At 48.2% G+C, this 17952-nt stretch overlaps 1 protein-coding gene across 1 annotated transcript in view; it reads left to right on the forward strand.

The window, feature by feature from the left end:
* LOC135032963 (zinc finger protein 271-like) overlaps positions 1-17952 on the forward strand; it is a 141510-nt gene that overhangs the window by 113927 nt on the left and 9631 nt on the right. The window contains exon 3 of the mRNA XM_063954134.1: positions 11842-11866. Coding sequence (XP_063810204.1) covers positions 11842-11866 — 25 coding nt within the window. The remainder of the gene's footprint in view (positions 1-11841; positions 11867-17952) is intronic.

Consider the following 17952-nt stretch of genomic DNA (forward strand, 5'->3'; position numbering starts at 1 on the left):
CAATAGTTGATTCTTCAGTGTCAAAACTTACCAAGAAATTAACCATACCAGTGCCAGCAGCTACTACGCTTAAAGATCCTTCAGATCGCAAGATAGAAACTATGCTAAAAACCATGTATGTAGCAGCAGGTGTGATGCTAAGACCTGGATTGGTTGGCATTTGGGTAACTAAGGCGCTCATAATATGGCTTACAGAACTCAAATCTGCTTTACATGACGAAAACCTGATAATTCAGGTAAATCAAATGATTGAGGCTGTAGAGTATCTCTGTACAGCGTCTACTGACGTCTGTCAGCTCACTTCTCGTATTTCATCTTCGCTAGTTACGGCAAGAAGAGCACTCTACCTGCGTACTTATCAAGCGGAGGCAGAGGTCAAACGAAGTATAGAGGCGTTGCCTTACGATGGCAAGAAGTTGTTTGGTCCAGAATTGGACGCATGGATTAAGGAGGCTACGGGAGGTAAGTCTGTATTCTTACCATTGCCTCCACCTGCGCCAAGAAGAAGGTACGCTGGACCTTCGTTTAAATCCTTTAGACCTCAGCCCTTTCGAGGACGTGGCAGAGGATCAGCCACACCTGCTAGACGTGGTCGAGGACGTGGTTTCCATCAAACCAACACAACTCGCCAAGACGCTAAGGTTACCGACAAGCCAGTGGCATGACGGGTTACCAGCCCATCTCGGTTCTCCAATTGTGGGAGCACGCCTTCAGAAGTTCCATGGGGCGTGGTTCCACACATCCGCGGAGGGCTGGATTCGCAATTTAGTATTAAAAGGTTACAAAATAGAGTTCGACTGTCTTCCGCCTCTGCGGTTTTTCAAGACAGGATTGCCTCTGTCGGACGACAAGAGGACAGTTTTGCAAATTGCCATTCAGTCCTTACTGGATTCGGCAGTGTTGATTCCGGTTCCTGTACACCAACAGGGTCAGGGTTATTATTCAAGTCTATTTGTGGTCCCAAAGCCGGATGGCTCAGTCAGACCAATATTGAATTTAAAGGGACTCAATCAGTACGTAACTTACTACAGATTCAAAATGGAGTCTCTACGCTCAGTGATTGCGGGGTTAGAGACCAAGGAATTTATGATTGCGCTAGACCTCAAGGATGCGTACTTACACATTCCAATTTGGCAGCCTCATCAGAAATTCTTACGATTTGCAATACGCCAGAACCATTACCAGTTTCAGGCTCTGCCGTTTGGCCTGTCATCAGCGCCTCGGGTATTCACCAAAGTAATGTCTGTGATGATAGCTCACCTCAGATCCCTGGGAGTGACAATAATTCCGTATTTAGACGATCTGCTCATCAAAGCTCCGTCTCAACAGATACTTACCCAACATGCGCTGCTAACATACAATGTACTGGTTCACCACGGTTGGATTGTAAATTTCAAGAAATCACATCTAATTCCGTCTCAACGCCTTCAGTTCCTAGGTATGATTCTCGATACGGTCAATCAAAGAATTTACCTACCACAACAGAAAGTACAAATGCTACGCCATCTAGTACAATTAGTACTCAAGCCACGCACAGTGTCGGTGCACTTGTGCATTCGCCTGTTAGGCACAATGGTGGCAGCTTTCGAGGCGCTTCAGTTCGGAAGATTTCACTCTCGTCCATTTCAGCTGAACGTACTTGCCCAGTGGTCGGGCTCGTATCTGCAGATTCACCACAGGGTGAGGTTGTCACCAATAGCAAGAGTATCTCTGCTATGGTGGCTCAAGGAACACAATTTAACCGCAGGAAGACGGTTCGGAGTTTGCAATTGGATAATTCTAACTACGGACGCCAGTCTCAGAGGTTGGGGAGCGGTAATTCAAAATTGTCAGCTCCAGGGTCTCTGGGCGGATCACGAGAAATTGCTGTCTATAAATGTTCTAGAACTCCGCGCAATCTTCAATGCGCTACGACAAGCAGTGCACATGATTCGCTCTCAGCCTGTCCAAGTGCAGTCGGACAATGCGACGGCGGTCGCATACATCAACAAACAAGGAGGAACGAGAAGCCGCATGGCAATGCGGGAAGTAGCTCGAATCCTCAATTGGGCGGAATGCCACCAGGTGATATTGTCGGCTGTGTTCATTCCGGGAGTGGACAACTGGGAAGCGGATTATCTCAGTCGTCGGGATTTTCACCCAGGCGAATGGTCATTAAATCCAGAAGTGTTTCACATGTTGGTTCAGCGATGGGGTTATCCTCAGGTGGACCTAATGGCATCTCGACACAATCATCAAACGCTCCAGTATGTGTCCAGAACAAGAGATCCAAAGGCAGTCGCGGTGGATGCTCTCACTGTCGCGTGGCCGTACAGTCTGGTGTATCTGTTTCCACCGTTTCCGTTGCTCCCTCTGGTGCTAAAACGGATCAAAAGAGAGTCGCTCACAGTCATACTAGTGGCGCCTCATTGGCCTCGGAGAGCTTGGTTCTCGGATCTTCGAGGATTACTCGCAGACAATCCGTGGCCGCTCCCAATACGTCCAGACCTGTTACAACAGGGTCCGTTTCTTTACCCCGATTTAGCGCGGCTGCGTTTGACGGGGTGGCTGTTGAGACCGCCCTCTTAAAAAGAGAGGGCATTCCAGATTCAGTTATACCAACCATGTTACGAGCTAGGAAGCCGGTTACGGCAGCTCATTATTACAGAATATGGCGTGCATATATAGGTTGGTGTGAGGTTCGGAAATTTCCGACATCAGCTTTCAAAGTATGCCGCCTGTTGTTGTTTCTACAAACAGGCGTAGATGGAGGATTGCGTTTATCTACACTAAAGGTGCAGGTTTCTGCTTTGTCAATTTATTTTCAAAGACGATTGGCTCTATTGCCGTCGATACGCACTTTTCTCCAAGGTGTACTCAGGGTACAGCCTCCATTCGTTCCACCTACAGCGCCATGGGACTTGAATCTGGTTTTGGAGTTCTTACAGTCTTCATATTTTGAACCCTTAAAACAAGTGGATATAAAGTTTCTCACTTGGAAAACAATTTTTCTCTTAGCCTTAGCTTCGGCAAGGCGTGTTTCGGATTTGGGTGCCTTGTCATGCAAGCCACCGTATTTGGTGTTTCATGATGACAGAGCGGAACTTCGGACGAATCCCGCCTTCTTACCAAAGGTAGTGTCATCTTTTCACATCAATCAACCAATAGTAGTTCCTGTGTTGACAGAACATTCTGGAACTCTGGATGTGGTTCGCGCATTACGCGTTTATGTATCCCGAACGTCTTCAGTTCGTAAGACGGATACGTTATTTGTTCTCTATGATGCTGCCAAGATGGGTTGGCCAGCATCTAAACAAACTTTATCCAGATGGATAAAACTGACCATACGCCAGGCTTACCTTCATGCTAGGTTACAACCGCCTACGTCAGTAACCGCTCATTCCACACGTTCTGTGGGTACTTCATGGGCAGCTGGTCGTGGGGCTTCTGCGACGCAGCTTTGCCGGGCGGCTACATGGTCTTCAGTGCACACGTTTGTGCGCTTTTACAAGTTTGATACTTTTGCGGCATCAGCATCTAGCTTTGGCCGCCTAGTGTTACAAGTGCCAAACTGCTCTCCCGCCCACGGGGGAAGCTTTGGTACGTCCCAAGAGTACTCCAGTGACCCCTAGTGGATGAAAAAGAAAATAGGATTTTGGTACTTACCAGGTAAATCCTTTTCTTTGAATCCATAGGGGTCACTGGACGCCCACCCAGAGCAGTTTTACCTACTTGTGGTTAGTTCTGAGGATCTTATGGTAACACACTTTCACCGACTGGTTCAAGTTACAAGTGCTGGTTAGGGTGTCAACTGTTTAGTTGTCAGTAACGTTATGTGTTAACTTCGTTATTGTCAGTTATGTTATAGGTAATACTCCATTATTAACCTCTCTTAATTCCTGTTCGGCTCAGTAAAAAACACTGGGTAGTGACCAGGGATATGGAGGGGTGGAGTGTTACTAAATTTAAATATTCAGTGCTGTTTCCTGCGGAAGCCCGTCCATATCCCCAAGAGTACTCCAGTGACCCCTATGGATTCAAAGAAAAGGATTTACCTGGTAAGTACCAAAATCCTATTTTCTTGTTCTTTTCAAACGGATGATTCACTCAACTCCTCTGAGAAACAATTTATTCTGAATCTGGCTTCATTTGCTTCAACTCATACCGTTCCTCTACCTCCTCCGGGGAGAACTTTTGTAGCACCAAAATTTTACAGGAAATTGCTTACGTGGGCTCATTCTTCATCTTTCATGGGTCATGCCGGTGGTCTTAAGACTCTCAAGTTCATTCAGCAATTCTACTGTTGGCCTCATCTTAAAACGGATGTCTTTGAATTTGTAGCAGCCTGTTCCAAGTGTGTTCAACATAAAAGTCCACGAACATCTTCCTCGGGTCTTCTTCATCCACTTCCAACACCTCAAAAGCCTTGGACTCGCATCTCTATGGATTTCATAACCGATTTGCCAGTCTCCAGAAGGCACAACACCATTTGGGTCATTGTGGAATGATTTTCGAAGACGGCTCACTTCATACCCCTCACCGGTCTTCCCTCTGCTCCTCAGCTATCCAAATTGTTTTTCTCATAGATTTTTCATTTGCATGGCCTTCCACAGGAAATAGTTTCTGATCGGGGTCCTCAATTCCTCGCCAAGTTCTGGAAAGCTCTCGGCTCTGTCCTAGGAATCAAGTTGAACTTCTCTTCAGCCTACCATCCCCAGACTGACGGACAGACTGAAAGAGTCGACCAAGATCTGGAAACTTTCTTACAGACGTTCATGTCCCCTGCTCAGGAAGACTGGATGGATTACCTCCCATTTGCTGAGTTTGCATACAATAACCTATATTATTCTTCTACCAATTCCACTCCTTTCTTCAATAACTATATTTTTCATCCACGAGTTCCTTCCTTCTAATCTCTCCCACCTCTTAAGGTTTCTGCTGCTGAATCCGCTCTTTGTCTGTTCACTAAAATTTGGAGACAAACTTATAAGGCGCTACGTAAGACTTCCCAGAAATAAAAGACCTACGCTGATCGGAAACATAGGGCTGTTCCTAGTCTCAAAGTGGGAGGTTGTGTTTGGATAACCACCAGAGAACTGATAGAGCCGTCTAGGTAGCTCTGGTTGGTCCCTTTGATTATCATGTCACTTCTGGATACCAGGTCGTAATGTATTGCTGAGAGAACTCAAATAAGGCACACACAGCTGCATGTCTCATAAGTAATCTGCTTTACTGTGGCTCAGTTTCGATATTTATACAGTATATTGGCAGTAAATGATTAACATAGTTATATAACTTCATATGCCTCTTGTCCTTCTGCTTATCTGGAGCTACATATAGATATTTTCCATTTCTGAAGAGAGAGCAAGGTGCAGAATGCTTCTTTCATACACAATGTTATATAACACAAGCTTTTATATTTTCCATATGTTCAAGCTAGTTTAATCAAATCTCTTTGTAATCTTAAAATGAATTGCATTATTATAATTAAGAATGGTAGCTAAGCTTTTATCTCTATCAGAACTCAGACTCAAAGTTCCTACCAAAAAGTTTGCTCCAAGATTCATCGGTCCGTATCCTATTAAGAGTGTTGAATCCTGTTTCTTACAAGGTGAAACTGCCTCCCTATTTGAAAATTCCCAATGCCTTTCACATTTCTCTGCTAAAGCCTCTTGTACTAAATCATTTTCGTGCAGCTTTCCCTTAACCTCTCAAGGTTCAAGCTGCTCAAAATGAGGAATTCGGGGTTCATAAGTTTCTTGACTTCCACAAGAGGTATGGTCGTCTCCAGTATCTCATAGATTGGAGAGGATATGGTCCGGAGGAAAGATCTTGGGTGGCTGCAGAGGATGTTCATGCTCCAAGACTGAGTTGTGCCTTTCATGCCAAGAATCTCACTAAGCAGCGTGGGTGTTCGGAGACCACCCTAAAAGGGATGGGGGGGGGGGTACTGTCAGTATCCGGAGTCTTACCACCGGTTCTGGTCCCTGCGGCCTTCCTCTTAGCCGGCTGGTGTCGCTGCGATGGATAGGAGCCGGGTCCTGGGGAGCGGAGCATGGCAGCCAGAGGTGTCTGTTTCCATGTGTCCTGTTGCTGGAGTGCGGAGTCTGGGAGGCTGAGGCCAGAGGTAGTGGCTGTGTGCTGGTACCACATGTGTCCTCTGTGCAGGGAGCCACCATGTTGGAGACCAATCCAAGTCAATAGGTATCCCAGTTTGCGTCCAGCCAGTCCGGTACAGGCTTCCCTTATAAAGAAGGGTTGATGCTTAGCTAAGTTGCCAGTACTTCAAGTTACTTGCTGCTGAAAGGTGCTCTCCGCTCCCAGGTTAACCCCTGGTATCCTGGGTCTGTTGTGTCCGCCTGGTGGTCAGTTCTGTTATTGCAGTCCTTTGCTCCCAGTCCACCTGCTCTTGTGGTTTAACCACTGGGCCCTCTATCTGGTAGAGGGTCTCCATTTGCTGATGGTGCTCACAGCGATCCTCTCTTCAGCATTTTTTAAAAATCACAAGTCATCTCTTCATTCAGTATTCTTCAGCATCGCTTACAAATCGCAAGTCATCTCTTCATTCAGTGTTCTTCAGCATCGTTTACAAATCACTAACCTTCCGTCTTTCAGAATTCACTCAGACTTCTCTGCTAGTCGTTGTGTATGATTGAGGTCTCATTAAAACTGAATTCCTCTTTCTTCAGTGTATCATTCTCGGTCATTGTCCTCATTGCCTACCCCTCTACATCTTCGGGCCTTAATCTTCAATCCATGAGTAAGAACTACATTCAGTCACCTCATTTCCTTCCTTTGCCGATAGCTGCTCCCTCAGTCAATTATCAGTCGTCAGATCCCCAACTCAAGCCAAGCGTGACATGGAAGAAGGGGAATTCCTGGTTTCTCTGGCTATTAAGGATGCATATCTTCACATCCCAATATGGTCGTCTCTTCAGACTTACCTCAGGTTTGCACTGCAGGACAGTCACTACCAGGTCCAGGCCTTGCCTTTCGGCCTATCAACGGCACTGAGGGTGTTATCAGGGGTGATGGCAGAGATGTTGCTACAACTCCGCAAGCAGGAAGTGAAAATCATTCCATACTTGGACGATCTCCTCATAATGGCTATATTCAGAGCACTTGATGGAAAAGATCAGCCTTCCAACACGACTACTCACGGATCATGGGTGGATTCTCAATCTGCAGAAATTCCACCTAGGACCTACGCAGAGGCTTCAGTTCCTGGTAATGATATTAGACACGGTGTCTCAGAAGGTGTTCCTTCCTATGGACGAGGCAAAGATAATTCAGACAATGGTATGTTCCATTTTGAATCTGAACAAAATATCTGTACATCTTTGCATAAGCTTACTGGGAAAGATGATGGCCTCCTACGACGCATTTCGGTAAGGAAGATTCCATGCATGACCATTCCAGCTGGATCTGCTGGACAAATGGTCTGGGTCACATCTGCACATACGCCAGATGATATGTCTTTCACCAAACGCCAGGATTTCCCTCTTATGGTGGTTGCTGATCTCCCTCCTGGAGGGTCGACACTTCAGAATTCAGGATTGGATTCTGTTGACAACGGATGCAAGCCTCCATGGTTGGGGTTCGGTTCCAATGTAGGTGGTCTGATCAAGAGGTTTCCCTTCCGATAAAAGTTTTGGAACTCAGGGCGATTTACAATGACCTGCTGATCTCATTATATCCTTCAGTATCAGGCCATACAGGTATGGTCGGAAAACCCACCAACTGTGGTGTACATAAACCAACAAGGAGGTCCAAACAGCAGAACTGCAATGAGGGAGGTGTCACAGATACTCCTCTGGATGGAGCGGAATCCCAAGGCCATTTCCGCCATATTAATTCTGGGAGTAGACAATTGGGGAGCAGACTTCCTCAGTAGACACTATCTGCACCTGGAGGAATGGGGCCTATACCCGCAAGTTGTGCAGCAGATATTTCATCGGTGTGGCTACCCGCAAATCAACTTGTTGGTTTCTCAGCTCACCAAGAAGCTTCTGCGTTACTGTTCTGGGACGAGGAATCCACAGGCTGCAGCAGTGGACGCTCTGGCGACACTGTGGATTTACCGGTTGATGTACTTGTACCCTCCAGTTTCTGTAATTCCAAGAGTTCTCAAAGGATTTAAGGGGACAGGGTTCAAGCAATTCTGATTGCCCCAGACTGGCCCCGCAGGGCCTGGTATGTAGACATTCTAGCCTTATTACTCGTAGGCCCCTGGCCTCTGCCAATTCAGGATGATCATCTTACACAAGGGCCGTTAGTCTATCCAGACTTACCACGGCTATGTTTGATGCAATGGAAGTATATGGGAGGATTTTTGCCAGGAAAGAGATTCCAGGCAAGGTTATCTCAACTATGCTCCAAGCTGGCCAGATGGTCGCATCGAAACATTACCATCGCATATGGAAGAAATGTGTCTCTTGGTGTGAGGGTCAACAGTATTCTGTTGTGGATTTTCATCTGGGACATTTCTTGCACTTCCTGCAGGCTGTTGTGGATGTGGGCCTACTTTTAGGCTCCATAAAAGTTCAAATCTCAGCCTTGTCTTTTTTTCTTCCAGGGAAGTAGATTATAGTGGTACTATATAAATAGAAGGTAGTTTCACCTCCAGGCAAATTCTTCAATTTAGTGTAGTGACCACGGTCCAGCTGTCAGGACACTTATTTATATTAAACCTTATTGAAGGCAGAAGGCAAAGCATGCGATGGCCACGCACAAGGATCTAAAATGGCAGTTATCTCCCTCCCCAATATCACCGCGGGAGCTACGCACCTGTGTTATCTGGAGAGCAAGTACTCCCGTCTGAGCCAAAAGCGCCTTCAAGTCAGGTATCCGGAGTGTGCAGGAAAGACTGAGCGCACATAGCCCCAGAATACAGCCCGTGGCTTCATAGGCGTCACTAGGCTGCGGCAGTGAACAGTGCCCGGAGTGAGCGGAGCGAGTGGTTTTAGGGCAGTGAGAGCTATCAGGTAGGGTAGATAAGAAGCCACTTAGTGAGGAGAGCTCCAGAAAGCATGTCTGGATGGACCATGCTCCTCTTATTTATTATTTTATATACTAACAGGGGTGACCGGTGTGGTACATCCCTGCAAAGGCTGATCCAATCTCTTTCTCATCAGACTCTGCTGTCTTCCCTGCATTCTCACTCAGATGTTCACTGCTGCCAGTAGCACACGTATGAGAAGCAGAAGTATGGCGGCAGCTGTATAGATTCTGGTATGTAATTCTCTATATCATACTTACCGTACACACATCATCCTTATTACTTTTGAGAGAGAATGATGATGGGGATGTAAAAATAGGATTTGAATTACCTACCAGTATATCCTTTTCTCGTAGTCTGTTGGGGATGCTGTGGTCCATTTAGTACCATGGGGTCTAGACGGGTTCTTTAGGACCCACTGGCACTTTAAGAGTTTAACAGTGTAGGTTGGTCCCTACCTCTATGCCCCTCCTACCAGACTCAGTCTAGAAACTGTGCCCGAGGAGACTGACATACTTCAAGAGAAGGAAATACACAGATAGTGGTGAGATTCACACCAGCTCACACATAACAAAAATCCAAACTAACCAACTTTGAACAAATCAGCAATGGCTGATCCAACAATACTGAACCAAGTAACAATGCAGTAATACGAAGCACATGGCGGACACCAGGCATCCTCTACGGACTACGAGAATAGGATTTATCGGTAGGTAATTAAAATCCTATTTTCTCTTACGTCCTAGAGGATGCTGGGATCCATTTAGTATCATGGGGATGTACCAAAGCTCCCAGTGCAGGAGTGAGAGTGCTGAGGTTCCTGCAGAACTGATTGACCAAACTTGAGGTCCTCAGAGGCCAAAGTATAGAACTTGTAAAACCTAGCAAACGTGTTCGATCCTGACCAAGTAGCTGCTCGGCAAAGCTGAATAGCCGAGACACCCCAGGCAGCTGCCCGGGAAGAACCCACTTTACGGGTAGAGTGGGCCTGAACAGATTTTGGAATTGGCAATCCCGCCATGGAATAAGCATGCTGGATAGTAAGTCTGATCCAGCGTGAAATTGTCTGCTTAGAAGCAGGACACCCAATCTTGTTGGTATCATAAAGTACAAATAGTGCGTCTGACTTCCTGTGACGAGTAGTTCTCTTCACATAGATTTTCAAAGCCCGCACGACATCCACGGACTTTGAGGTAATTGAGGTGTCAGTAGCCACTGGCCCCACAATAGGTTGGTTGATATGAAAAGCCGACACAACCTTATGGAGAAATTGCTGACGCATTCTGAGCTCAGCTCTATCCTCATGGAAAATCAAGTAGGGGCTCTTGTGCGAAAATGCCCCCAATTCTGACAGGTGTCTGGCAGAAGCCAAGGCCAACAACGTGACCGCCTTCCAAGTAAGAAACTTTACGTCCACCTCCTGTAAAGGTTCGAACCAATCCGATTGCAGGAACTGCAGCACCACATTAAGATCCCGAGGCGCCTTAAGAGGCACAAAGGGTGGTTGGATGTGCAGAATTCCTTTCAAGAAAGTCTGAACCTCAGGGATAGCAGCCAATTGTTTCTGGAAGAAAATAGACAATGCCGAAATCTGGAACTTGATGGAGCACAAACGTAGGCCAACATCCACACCCGCTTGCAGAAAGAGGAGAAAATGTCCCAGTTGAAACTCCACCGTAGGAAACTTCTTGGATTCACACCAAAACACATACTTTTTCCAAATCCGATGGTAATGCTTAGACGGTACCCCCTTCCTAGCTTGGATCAGAGTAGGAAAAACTTTATTCGGAATGCCCTTCCGAGCTAAGATCTGGCATTCAACCTCCATGCCGTCCAACGGAGCCGCGGTAAGTCGTGATAGGCAAATGGCCCCTGCAGTAGAAGGTCCTCGCGAAGAGGAAGAGGCCTCGGAAGATCCGCGTGCTAAGCCTTCCTTGGCCAGTCAAGAGCAATGAGGATCACCGGAACTGTTTATCTTTTTATTAGTTTTAGAATCCTTGGGATGAGTGGAAGTGGAGGGAACACATATACTGACTGGAACACCCACAGAGTCACTAGGGTGTCCACAGCCACTACCTGTGGGTTTCGTGACCTGGAACAGTACCTCCGAAGCATCTTGTTGAGGCAAGAGGCCATCATGTCTATCTGAGGTACACCCCATCTGCGTGTTACCTCTGTGAATACTTCTGGGTGGAGGCCCCATTGTCCTGGAAGAACGCCTACAGTGCCAGCGCGTGTCGTTCTACCCAGAGGAGGATTCTTGTACCTCTGACATTGCATCCCTGCTCTTCGTTCCACCCTGCCTGTTTATGTAGGACACCTCTGTGATGTTGACCGACTGAACCTGCATGACTCGATATTGCAGAAGATGAGCCACTTTTAGAAGGCCATTGTATATGGCTCTTAGTTCCAGAATGTTTATTGGAAGGACCAGTTCCCGGCTTGACCACTTTCCTTGGAAGTTTTCCCCCTGGGTGACTGCTCCCCAAGCTTTGAGGCTTGCATCCGTGGTTAGAAGAATCCAATTCTGAATCCTGAACCTGCGGCCTTCAAGCAGGTGAGAAGTTTGCAGCCACCAGAGTAGTGAAATTCTGGCATTCGGTGACAGGCATATCCATTGGTGCATGTGAAGATGCAATCCAGACCAGTTGTCCAGGAGATCCAGCTGGATGAAGCGTGCATGGAATCTTCCGTATTGTAGAGCCTCGTAGGAGAATACCATCTTCCCCAGAAGCCAAATGCACCGATGAACCGATACCCGGGGAGGTTTCAAGACATCCCGGACCATTGATTGGATCACCAAAGCTTTCTCCACCGGTAGAAACACCCGCTGCACTTCCGTGTTGAGTATCATCCCCAGGAAGGTCAGTCTCCTTGTCGGTTCCAAATGTGACTTTGGAAGGTTCTGGATCCACCCATGATCCCAGAGTAGTTGAGTTGAGAGCGCAATACTCTGCAACAGCTTCTCCTTGGAAGATGCCTCTATCAGCAGATCATCCAGATATGGAATTATGTTCACTCCCTGTTTGCGTAGGAGGAGCATCATCTCCGCCATGACCATGGTGAACACCCTCGGTGCTGTGGAGAGGCCAGATGGCAATGTTTGGAACGGATAGTGACAGTCCTGTAGTGCAAACCGTAGATAGGCCTGGTGAGGCGGCCAGATAGGAATGTGAAGGTACGCATCCTTGATATACAGGGATACTAGGAATTCCCCCTTCTCCAGACCTTAGATCACCGCTTTCAGAGACTACATCTTCAATTGGAAAACCCTTAAGTAGGGGTTCAACGCTTTCGGGTTCAATATAGGCCTTACCGAACCATTTGGTTTTGGTACTACAAACAAGTTTGAGTAATAACCCTTGATTTTTGGGTGAGGTGGAACTGGAACAATAACATTTGTTCGTACCAGTTTTTTAACGGCTTCCTGTAGGACAGCACTTTCTGTCTGCGAATCTGGTAAGCCTGATTTGAAGAATCTGTGAGGTGGGAGTTCCTGAAACTCCAGTCTGTACCCCTGGCTAACAATATCCGTCACCCAGGGGTCTAGGCATGATGACGCCCAGACGTGACTGAAATCTTTTAGTCTCGCTCTCACCTGTCTGATCTCCAGGCTGGGAGGTCCACCATCATGCTGAATATTTGGTGGAAGCAGAACCTGGATTCTGTCCCTGGGAACCTGTTGGTGCAGGTTTTTTTGGATCTTCCCCGACCTCCTCTAAAGAAGGTGGGAGGGGGTTTGGATTTTTTAAATTTTGAGGTCCAAAAGGACTGCAGTGTAGGTGTAGGATAATATTTTCTACCTGGGGCTGCTGCAGAGGGAAGAAATGTTGTCTTACCCGCAGTCGCCGTGGAAATCCACAAATCCAATGCGTCCCCAAATAGTGTTAGGCGCCGGGGTCCGCTCTTCGGTGCGGCCCGGCGCCTAGCAACCAGGGACGCCGTGCGCGTTCAGCCGCCGGCTCCCTTGCAATGCTAGACGCCGGGCGCACAGAGCCGCTCTGACCTTAGCAACGGGGACGCCACGTTCAGCCGCGTTCCCCGTTGCTGGGTCTGTCCTAAATTACCTGATTATGTGATGGCCGTGCAGCATGCAAGCTGCACGGCATTTCCATTGATTACCCTGTCTGGATCTTGATTGGAGGGTTCCTGAATAAAGGCACCCTCAGGACTTCTTACAGACGCCGGTGATAGCTTCCTGTTTGCCTGTGTCTGCTACAGAGAGTTTCCAGTCCTGCTCTATCCGGTTGTTCCTGTCCTCAGAGATCCTGTACTCGGAAGTTTGCCATCTATTCCTGGAGTCTGACCGAGCACCTTTAACATCCTGTGGTGTTCGTGAGTCGCGGCTCAGCCGTGTGTTGCGGCTTGTCCGCTTACTGTTTATTATTTAGTTTATTTGTGTTCTGGAGCTTTTGCGGAGGATTCCGCTCCCACAGATCCACTCTGGTATCCAGCGGTGCTGGATAGGAGTAACGGATCAGTGGTTCTTTGGTTGTCCTTTTCCCTGGCGGCTAGTCCGCACATACCTTTGGTTAAAGTTAGTTAGCTTGTAACCCCTGGCCTGGTTGCTTAGTCAGAGGGCCCCTTGTTATCACCCTGTCTCGGATTTCCCTTTGTCTCCCATTAAGACCGGCGGGGGCATCGGGGTTGGGCAGACATAATCCGCCCTTCGAACGCGGCTGCCATGGGCTCAAGCAACCATAGTCTCGCAAGGGATTTCTGATAACACGGGCGAGACAACGGAGTTAGGGCGCCAGGGGTTACTAGGCTCTCCTGCTCCCACAACCAGCATATCTTCCCAGTACTCAGACCTCTGCCATAAGATCTCTTCTGGTCTGGAGTACGGGAATCATAACAAATAGTGCCTGACCTTGAATGGCAGGTTCTCCACACTTTTCTTGGATACTGCATCTGCAGTCCATTGGCGTATCCTGAGTCCTCTGCGTGCCGAGACAGCCATGGAAGTAGCAGGCCAATGTCCTTCATGGCCTCCACCATGAAACCTGCAGAATCCTGTATGTGCCGAAAAAACAAGTCAATGTCACTCCTATCCATAGTATCTAAGTTCTCTAGTAAGGTGCCTGACCACTTTACTATGGCTTTAGAAATCCATGCGCAAGCAATAGTGGGCCTTAAAGCCATGCTTTTAGCAGTGTATAGTGATTTGAGCGTAGTCTTAATCTTGCGGTCAGCCGGCTACTTTATGGCGATTGAACCAGGGACAGGTAAAACCACCTTTCTCTGACGTCCTAGTGGATGCTGGGAACTCCGTAAGGACCATGGGGAACAGCGGGCCCCGAAGGAGGCTGGGCACTCTAGAAAGATCTTAGACTACCTGGTGTGCACTGGCTCCTCCCACCATGACCCCCCTCCAAGCCTCAGATTTCGTGCCCGGCCGAGGTTGGATGCACACTAGGGGCTCTCCTGAGCTCTTAGAAAGTAATAGTCTTAGATTTTTTTATTTTCAGTGAGACCTGCTGGCAACAGGCTCACTGCAGCGAGGGACTAAGGGGAGAAGAAGCGAACTCGCCTGCTTGCAGCCGGATTGGGCTTCTTAGGCTACTGGACACCATTAGCTCCAGAGGGATCGACCGCAGGCCCAGCCTTGGTGTTCGGTCCCGGAGCCCGCGCCGCCGTCCCCCTTACAGAGCCAGAAGCAAGAAGTTGGTCCAGGAAAATCTGCGGCATGAAGACTCAGTCTTCACCAAGGTAGCGCACAGCACTGCAGCTGTGCGCCATTGCTCCTCTCACACTTCACACTCCGGTCACTGAGGGTGCAGGGCGCTGGGGGGGGGGCGCCCTGAGGCAGCAATAAAAACACCTTGGCTGGCTAAAATACCTCAATATATAGCCCCAGGGGCTATATATGAGGTAAATACCCCTGCCAGAAATCCATAAAAAGCGGGAGAATAGGCCGCGAAAAAAGGGGCGGAGTTTATCTCCTCAGCACACTGGCGCCATTTTTCCCTCACAGCTCCGCTGGAAGGAAGCTCCCTGGCTCTCCCCTGCAGTCTACAGTACAGTAAGAGGGAAAAGAGAGGGGGGGGCATTAAATTTGGCAGTATATATATTATATTTTATTGAAAAGCAGCTATTAGGGACATAACTCAGTTAGTCCCTGTATATATATAGCGCTCTGGTGTGTGCTGGCATACTCTTACTCTGTCCCCCCAAAGGGCTTTTGTGGGTCCTGTCCTCTGTTTGAGCATTCCCTGTGTGTGTGGGGTGTGTCGGTACGGCTGTGTCGACATGTTTGATGAGGATAATGATGTGGAGGCGGAGCAGATGCCTTTAGCAGGGGGGCAGACACCTGAGTGGATGAGCTTATGGAAAGAAATGAGTGCACGTATAGACTCTTTACATAAAAAAATTGACGACATGCCAACTGTGGGACAGCCGAGTTTTCAGCTCGTGCCTGTCCAGGTGTCTCAAGGGGCATCAGGGGCTCTAAAACGCCCGCTATCTCAAGTGGCAAACGTAGATGTCGACACTGATACTGACACCAGTGTCGACGAGGATGAGTCGAATCTAATGCCCGTCAGGACCATTCACTGCATGATTGAAGCAATGAAAGAGGTGCTAAACATTTCTGATTTACATCCAGGTACCACAAAAAAGGGTATTATGTTTGGGGAGAAAAAAACTACCCGTAGTTTTTCCCCCTTCAGATGAATTAAATGAGGTGTGTGAGGAAGCGTGGCTTTCCCCTGATAAAAAAATTAGCAATTTCTAAAAAGCTACTAATGGCGTTCCCTTTCCCGCCAGAGGATAGGTTACGCTGGGAAACACCCCCTAGGGTGGATAAAGCGCTCACACGTTTGTCTAAAAAGGTGGCACTACCGTCACAGGATACGGCAGCCCTTAAGGAGCCTGCTGATAGAAAGCAGGAGGCGATCCTGAAGTCTGTTTACACACACTCAGGCATTATACTTAGACCAGCTATTGCGTCAGCATGGATGTGCAGCGCTGCAGCTGCGTGGTCAGATAAATTGTCAGAAAATATTGACACACTAGACAGAGACACGATTCTGCTAACAATTGACCATATCAAAGATTCAGTCTTGTATGTGAGAGATGCACAGAGGGAAATCTGCCGGCTGGCATCTAAAGTAAGTGCATTGTCCATTTCTGCTAGGAGAGGCTTATGGACTCTCCAGTGGACAGGAGATGCAGATTCCAAAAGGCACATGGAAGTTTTGCCTTATAAGGGGGAGGAATTATTTGGGGATGGTCTCTCCGACCTAGTTTCCACAGCAACGTCTGGGAAGTCAGCATTTCTACCCCATGTCCCCTCACAGCCTAAGAAGGCGCCATTTTATCAGGTTCAGTCCTTTCGGACACAGAAAAGCAAGCGTGGAAAAAGGCTGTAACAAGCAGCAGGTTCCCAGGAGCAAAAGTCCTCCCCCGCTTCTTCTGCTAAGTCCGCCGCATGACAGTGGGGCTCCACAGGCGGAGCCAGGTACGGTGGGGGCCCGTTTTAAAAATTTCAGCGATCAGTGGGCTCGCTCACAAGTGGATCCCTGGATCCTTCAAGTAGTATCTCAGGGGTACAAGCTGGAATTCGAGGCGGCTCCACCCCACCGGTTCCTAAAATCTGCCTTGCCGATTGCTCCCTCAGACAGGGAGGCGGTGCTAGCGGCAATTCACAAGCTGTATTCCCAGCAGGTGATAATCAAGGTACCCCTACTTCAACAAGGTCGGGGTTACTATTCCACACTATTTGTGGTACCGAAACCAGACGGTCCGGTGAGACCCATTTTAAATTTGAAATCCTTGAACAAGTACATAAAAAAATTCAAGTTCAAGATGGAATCGCTCAGGGCGGTTATTGCGAGCCTGGACGAGGGGGATTACATGGTTTCCCTGGACATCAAGGATGCTTACCTGCATGTCCCCATTTACCATCCTCACCAGGAGTACCTCAGATTTGTGGTACAGGACTGCCATTACCAATTCCAGACGTTGCCGTTTGGACTCTCCACGGCACCAAGGGTTTTTACCAAGGTTATGGCGGAAATGATGATACTCCTTCGAAGAAAGGGAGTTTTAATTATCCCGTACTTGGACGATCTCCTAATAAAGGCACGGTCCAAGGAACAGTTGTTGGTGGGAGTAGCACTATCTCAGGAAGTGCTGCGCCAGCACGACTGGATTCTGAATATTCCAAAGTCACAGCTGGTTCCGACGACACGTCTAATGTTCCTGGGGATGATTCTGGACACAGCCCAGAAAAAAGTGTTTCTCCCGGAGGAGAAAGCCAGGGAGTTGTCTTCTCTAGTCAGAGACCTCCTGAAACCAAAACAGGTATCGGTGCATCACTGCACGCGGGTCCTGGGAAAGATGGTAGCTTCTTACGAAGCAATTCCATTCGGCAGGTCCCATGCCAGAATTTTCCAGTGGGATCTGTTGGACAAGTGGTCCGGATCGCATCTTCAGATGCATCGCTTGATAACCCTGTCTCCAAGAACAAGGGTGTCTCTTCTATGGTGGCTGCAGAGTGCTCATCTTCTGGAGGGCCGCAGATTCGGCATACAGGACTGGGTCCTGGTGACCACGGATGCCAGCCTGCGAGGCTGGGGGGCAGTCACAAAGGGAAGAAACTTCCAAGGACTATGGTTAAGTCAGGAGACTTCTCTTCACATAAATATTCTGGAGCTAAGGGCCATCTACAATGCTCTAAGTCAAGCAAAATCCCTGCTCCTAAATCAGCCGGTGCTGATCCAGTCAGGCAACATCACGGCAGTCGCCCATGTGAATCGACAGGGCGGCACAAGAAGCAGGATGGCAATGGCAGAAGCCACAAGAATTCTCAGATGGGCGGAAAATCATGTACTAGCACTGTCAGCAGTGTTCATTCCGGGTGTAGACAACTGGGAAGCAGACTCTCAGCAGGCACGACCTCCACCCGGGAGAGTGGGGACTTCATCCAGAAGTCTTCCAAATGATTACAAATCAGTGGGGTCGTCCACAGGTGG

This window comes from Pseudophryne corroboree, unplaced genomic scaffold (assembly GCF_028390025.1).
Source record: "Pseudophryne corroboree isolate aPseCor3 unplaced genomic scaffold, aPseCor3.hap2 scaffold_556, whole genome shotgun sequence".
Classification (NCBI taxonomy): domain Eukaryota; kingdom Metazoa; phylum Chordata; class Amphibia; order Anura; family Myobatrachidae; genus Pseudophryne; species Pseudophryne corroboree.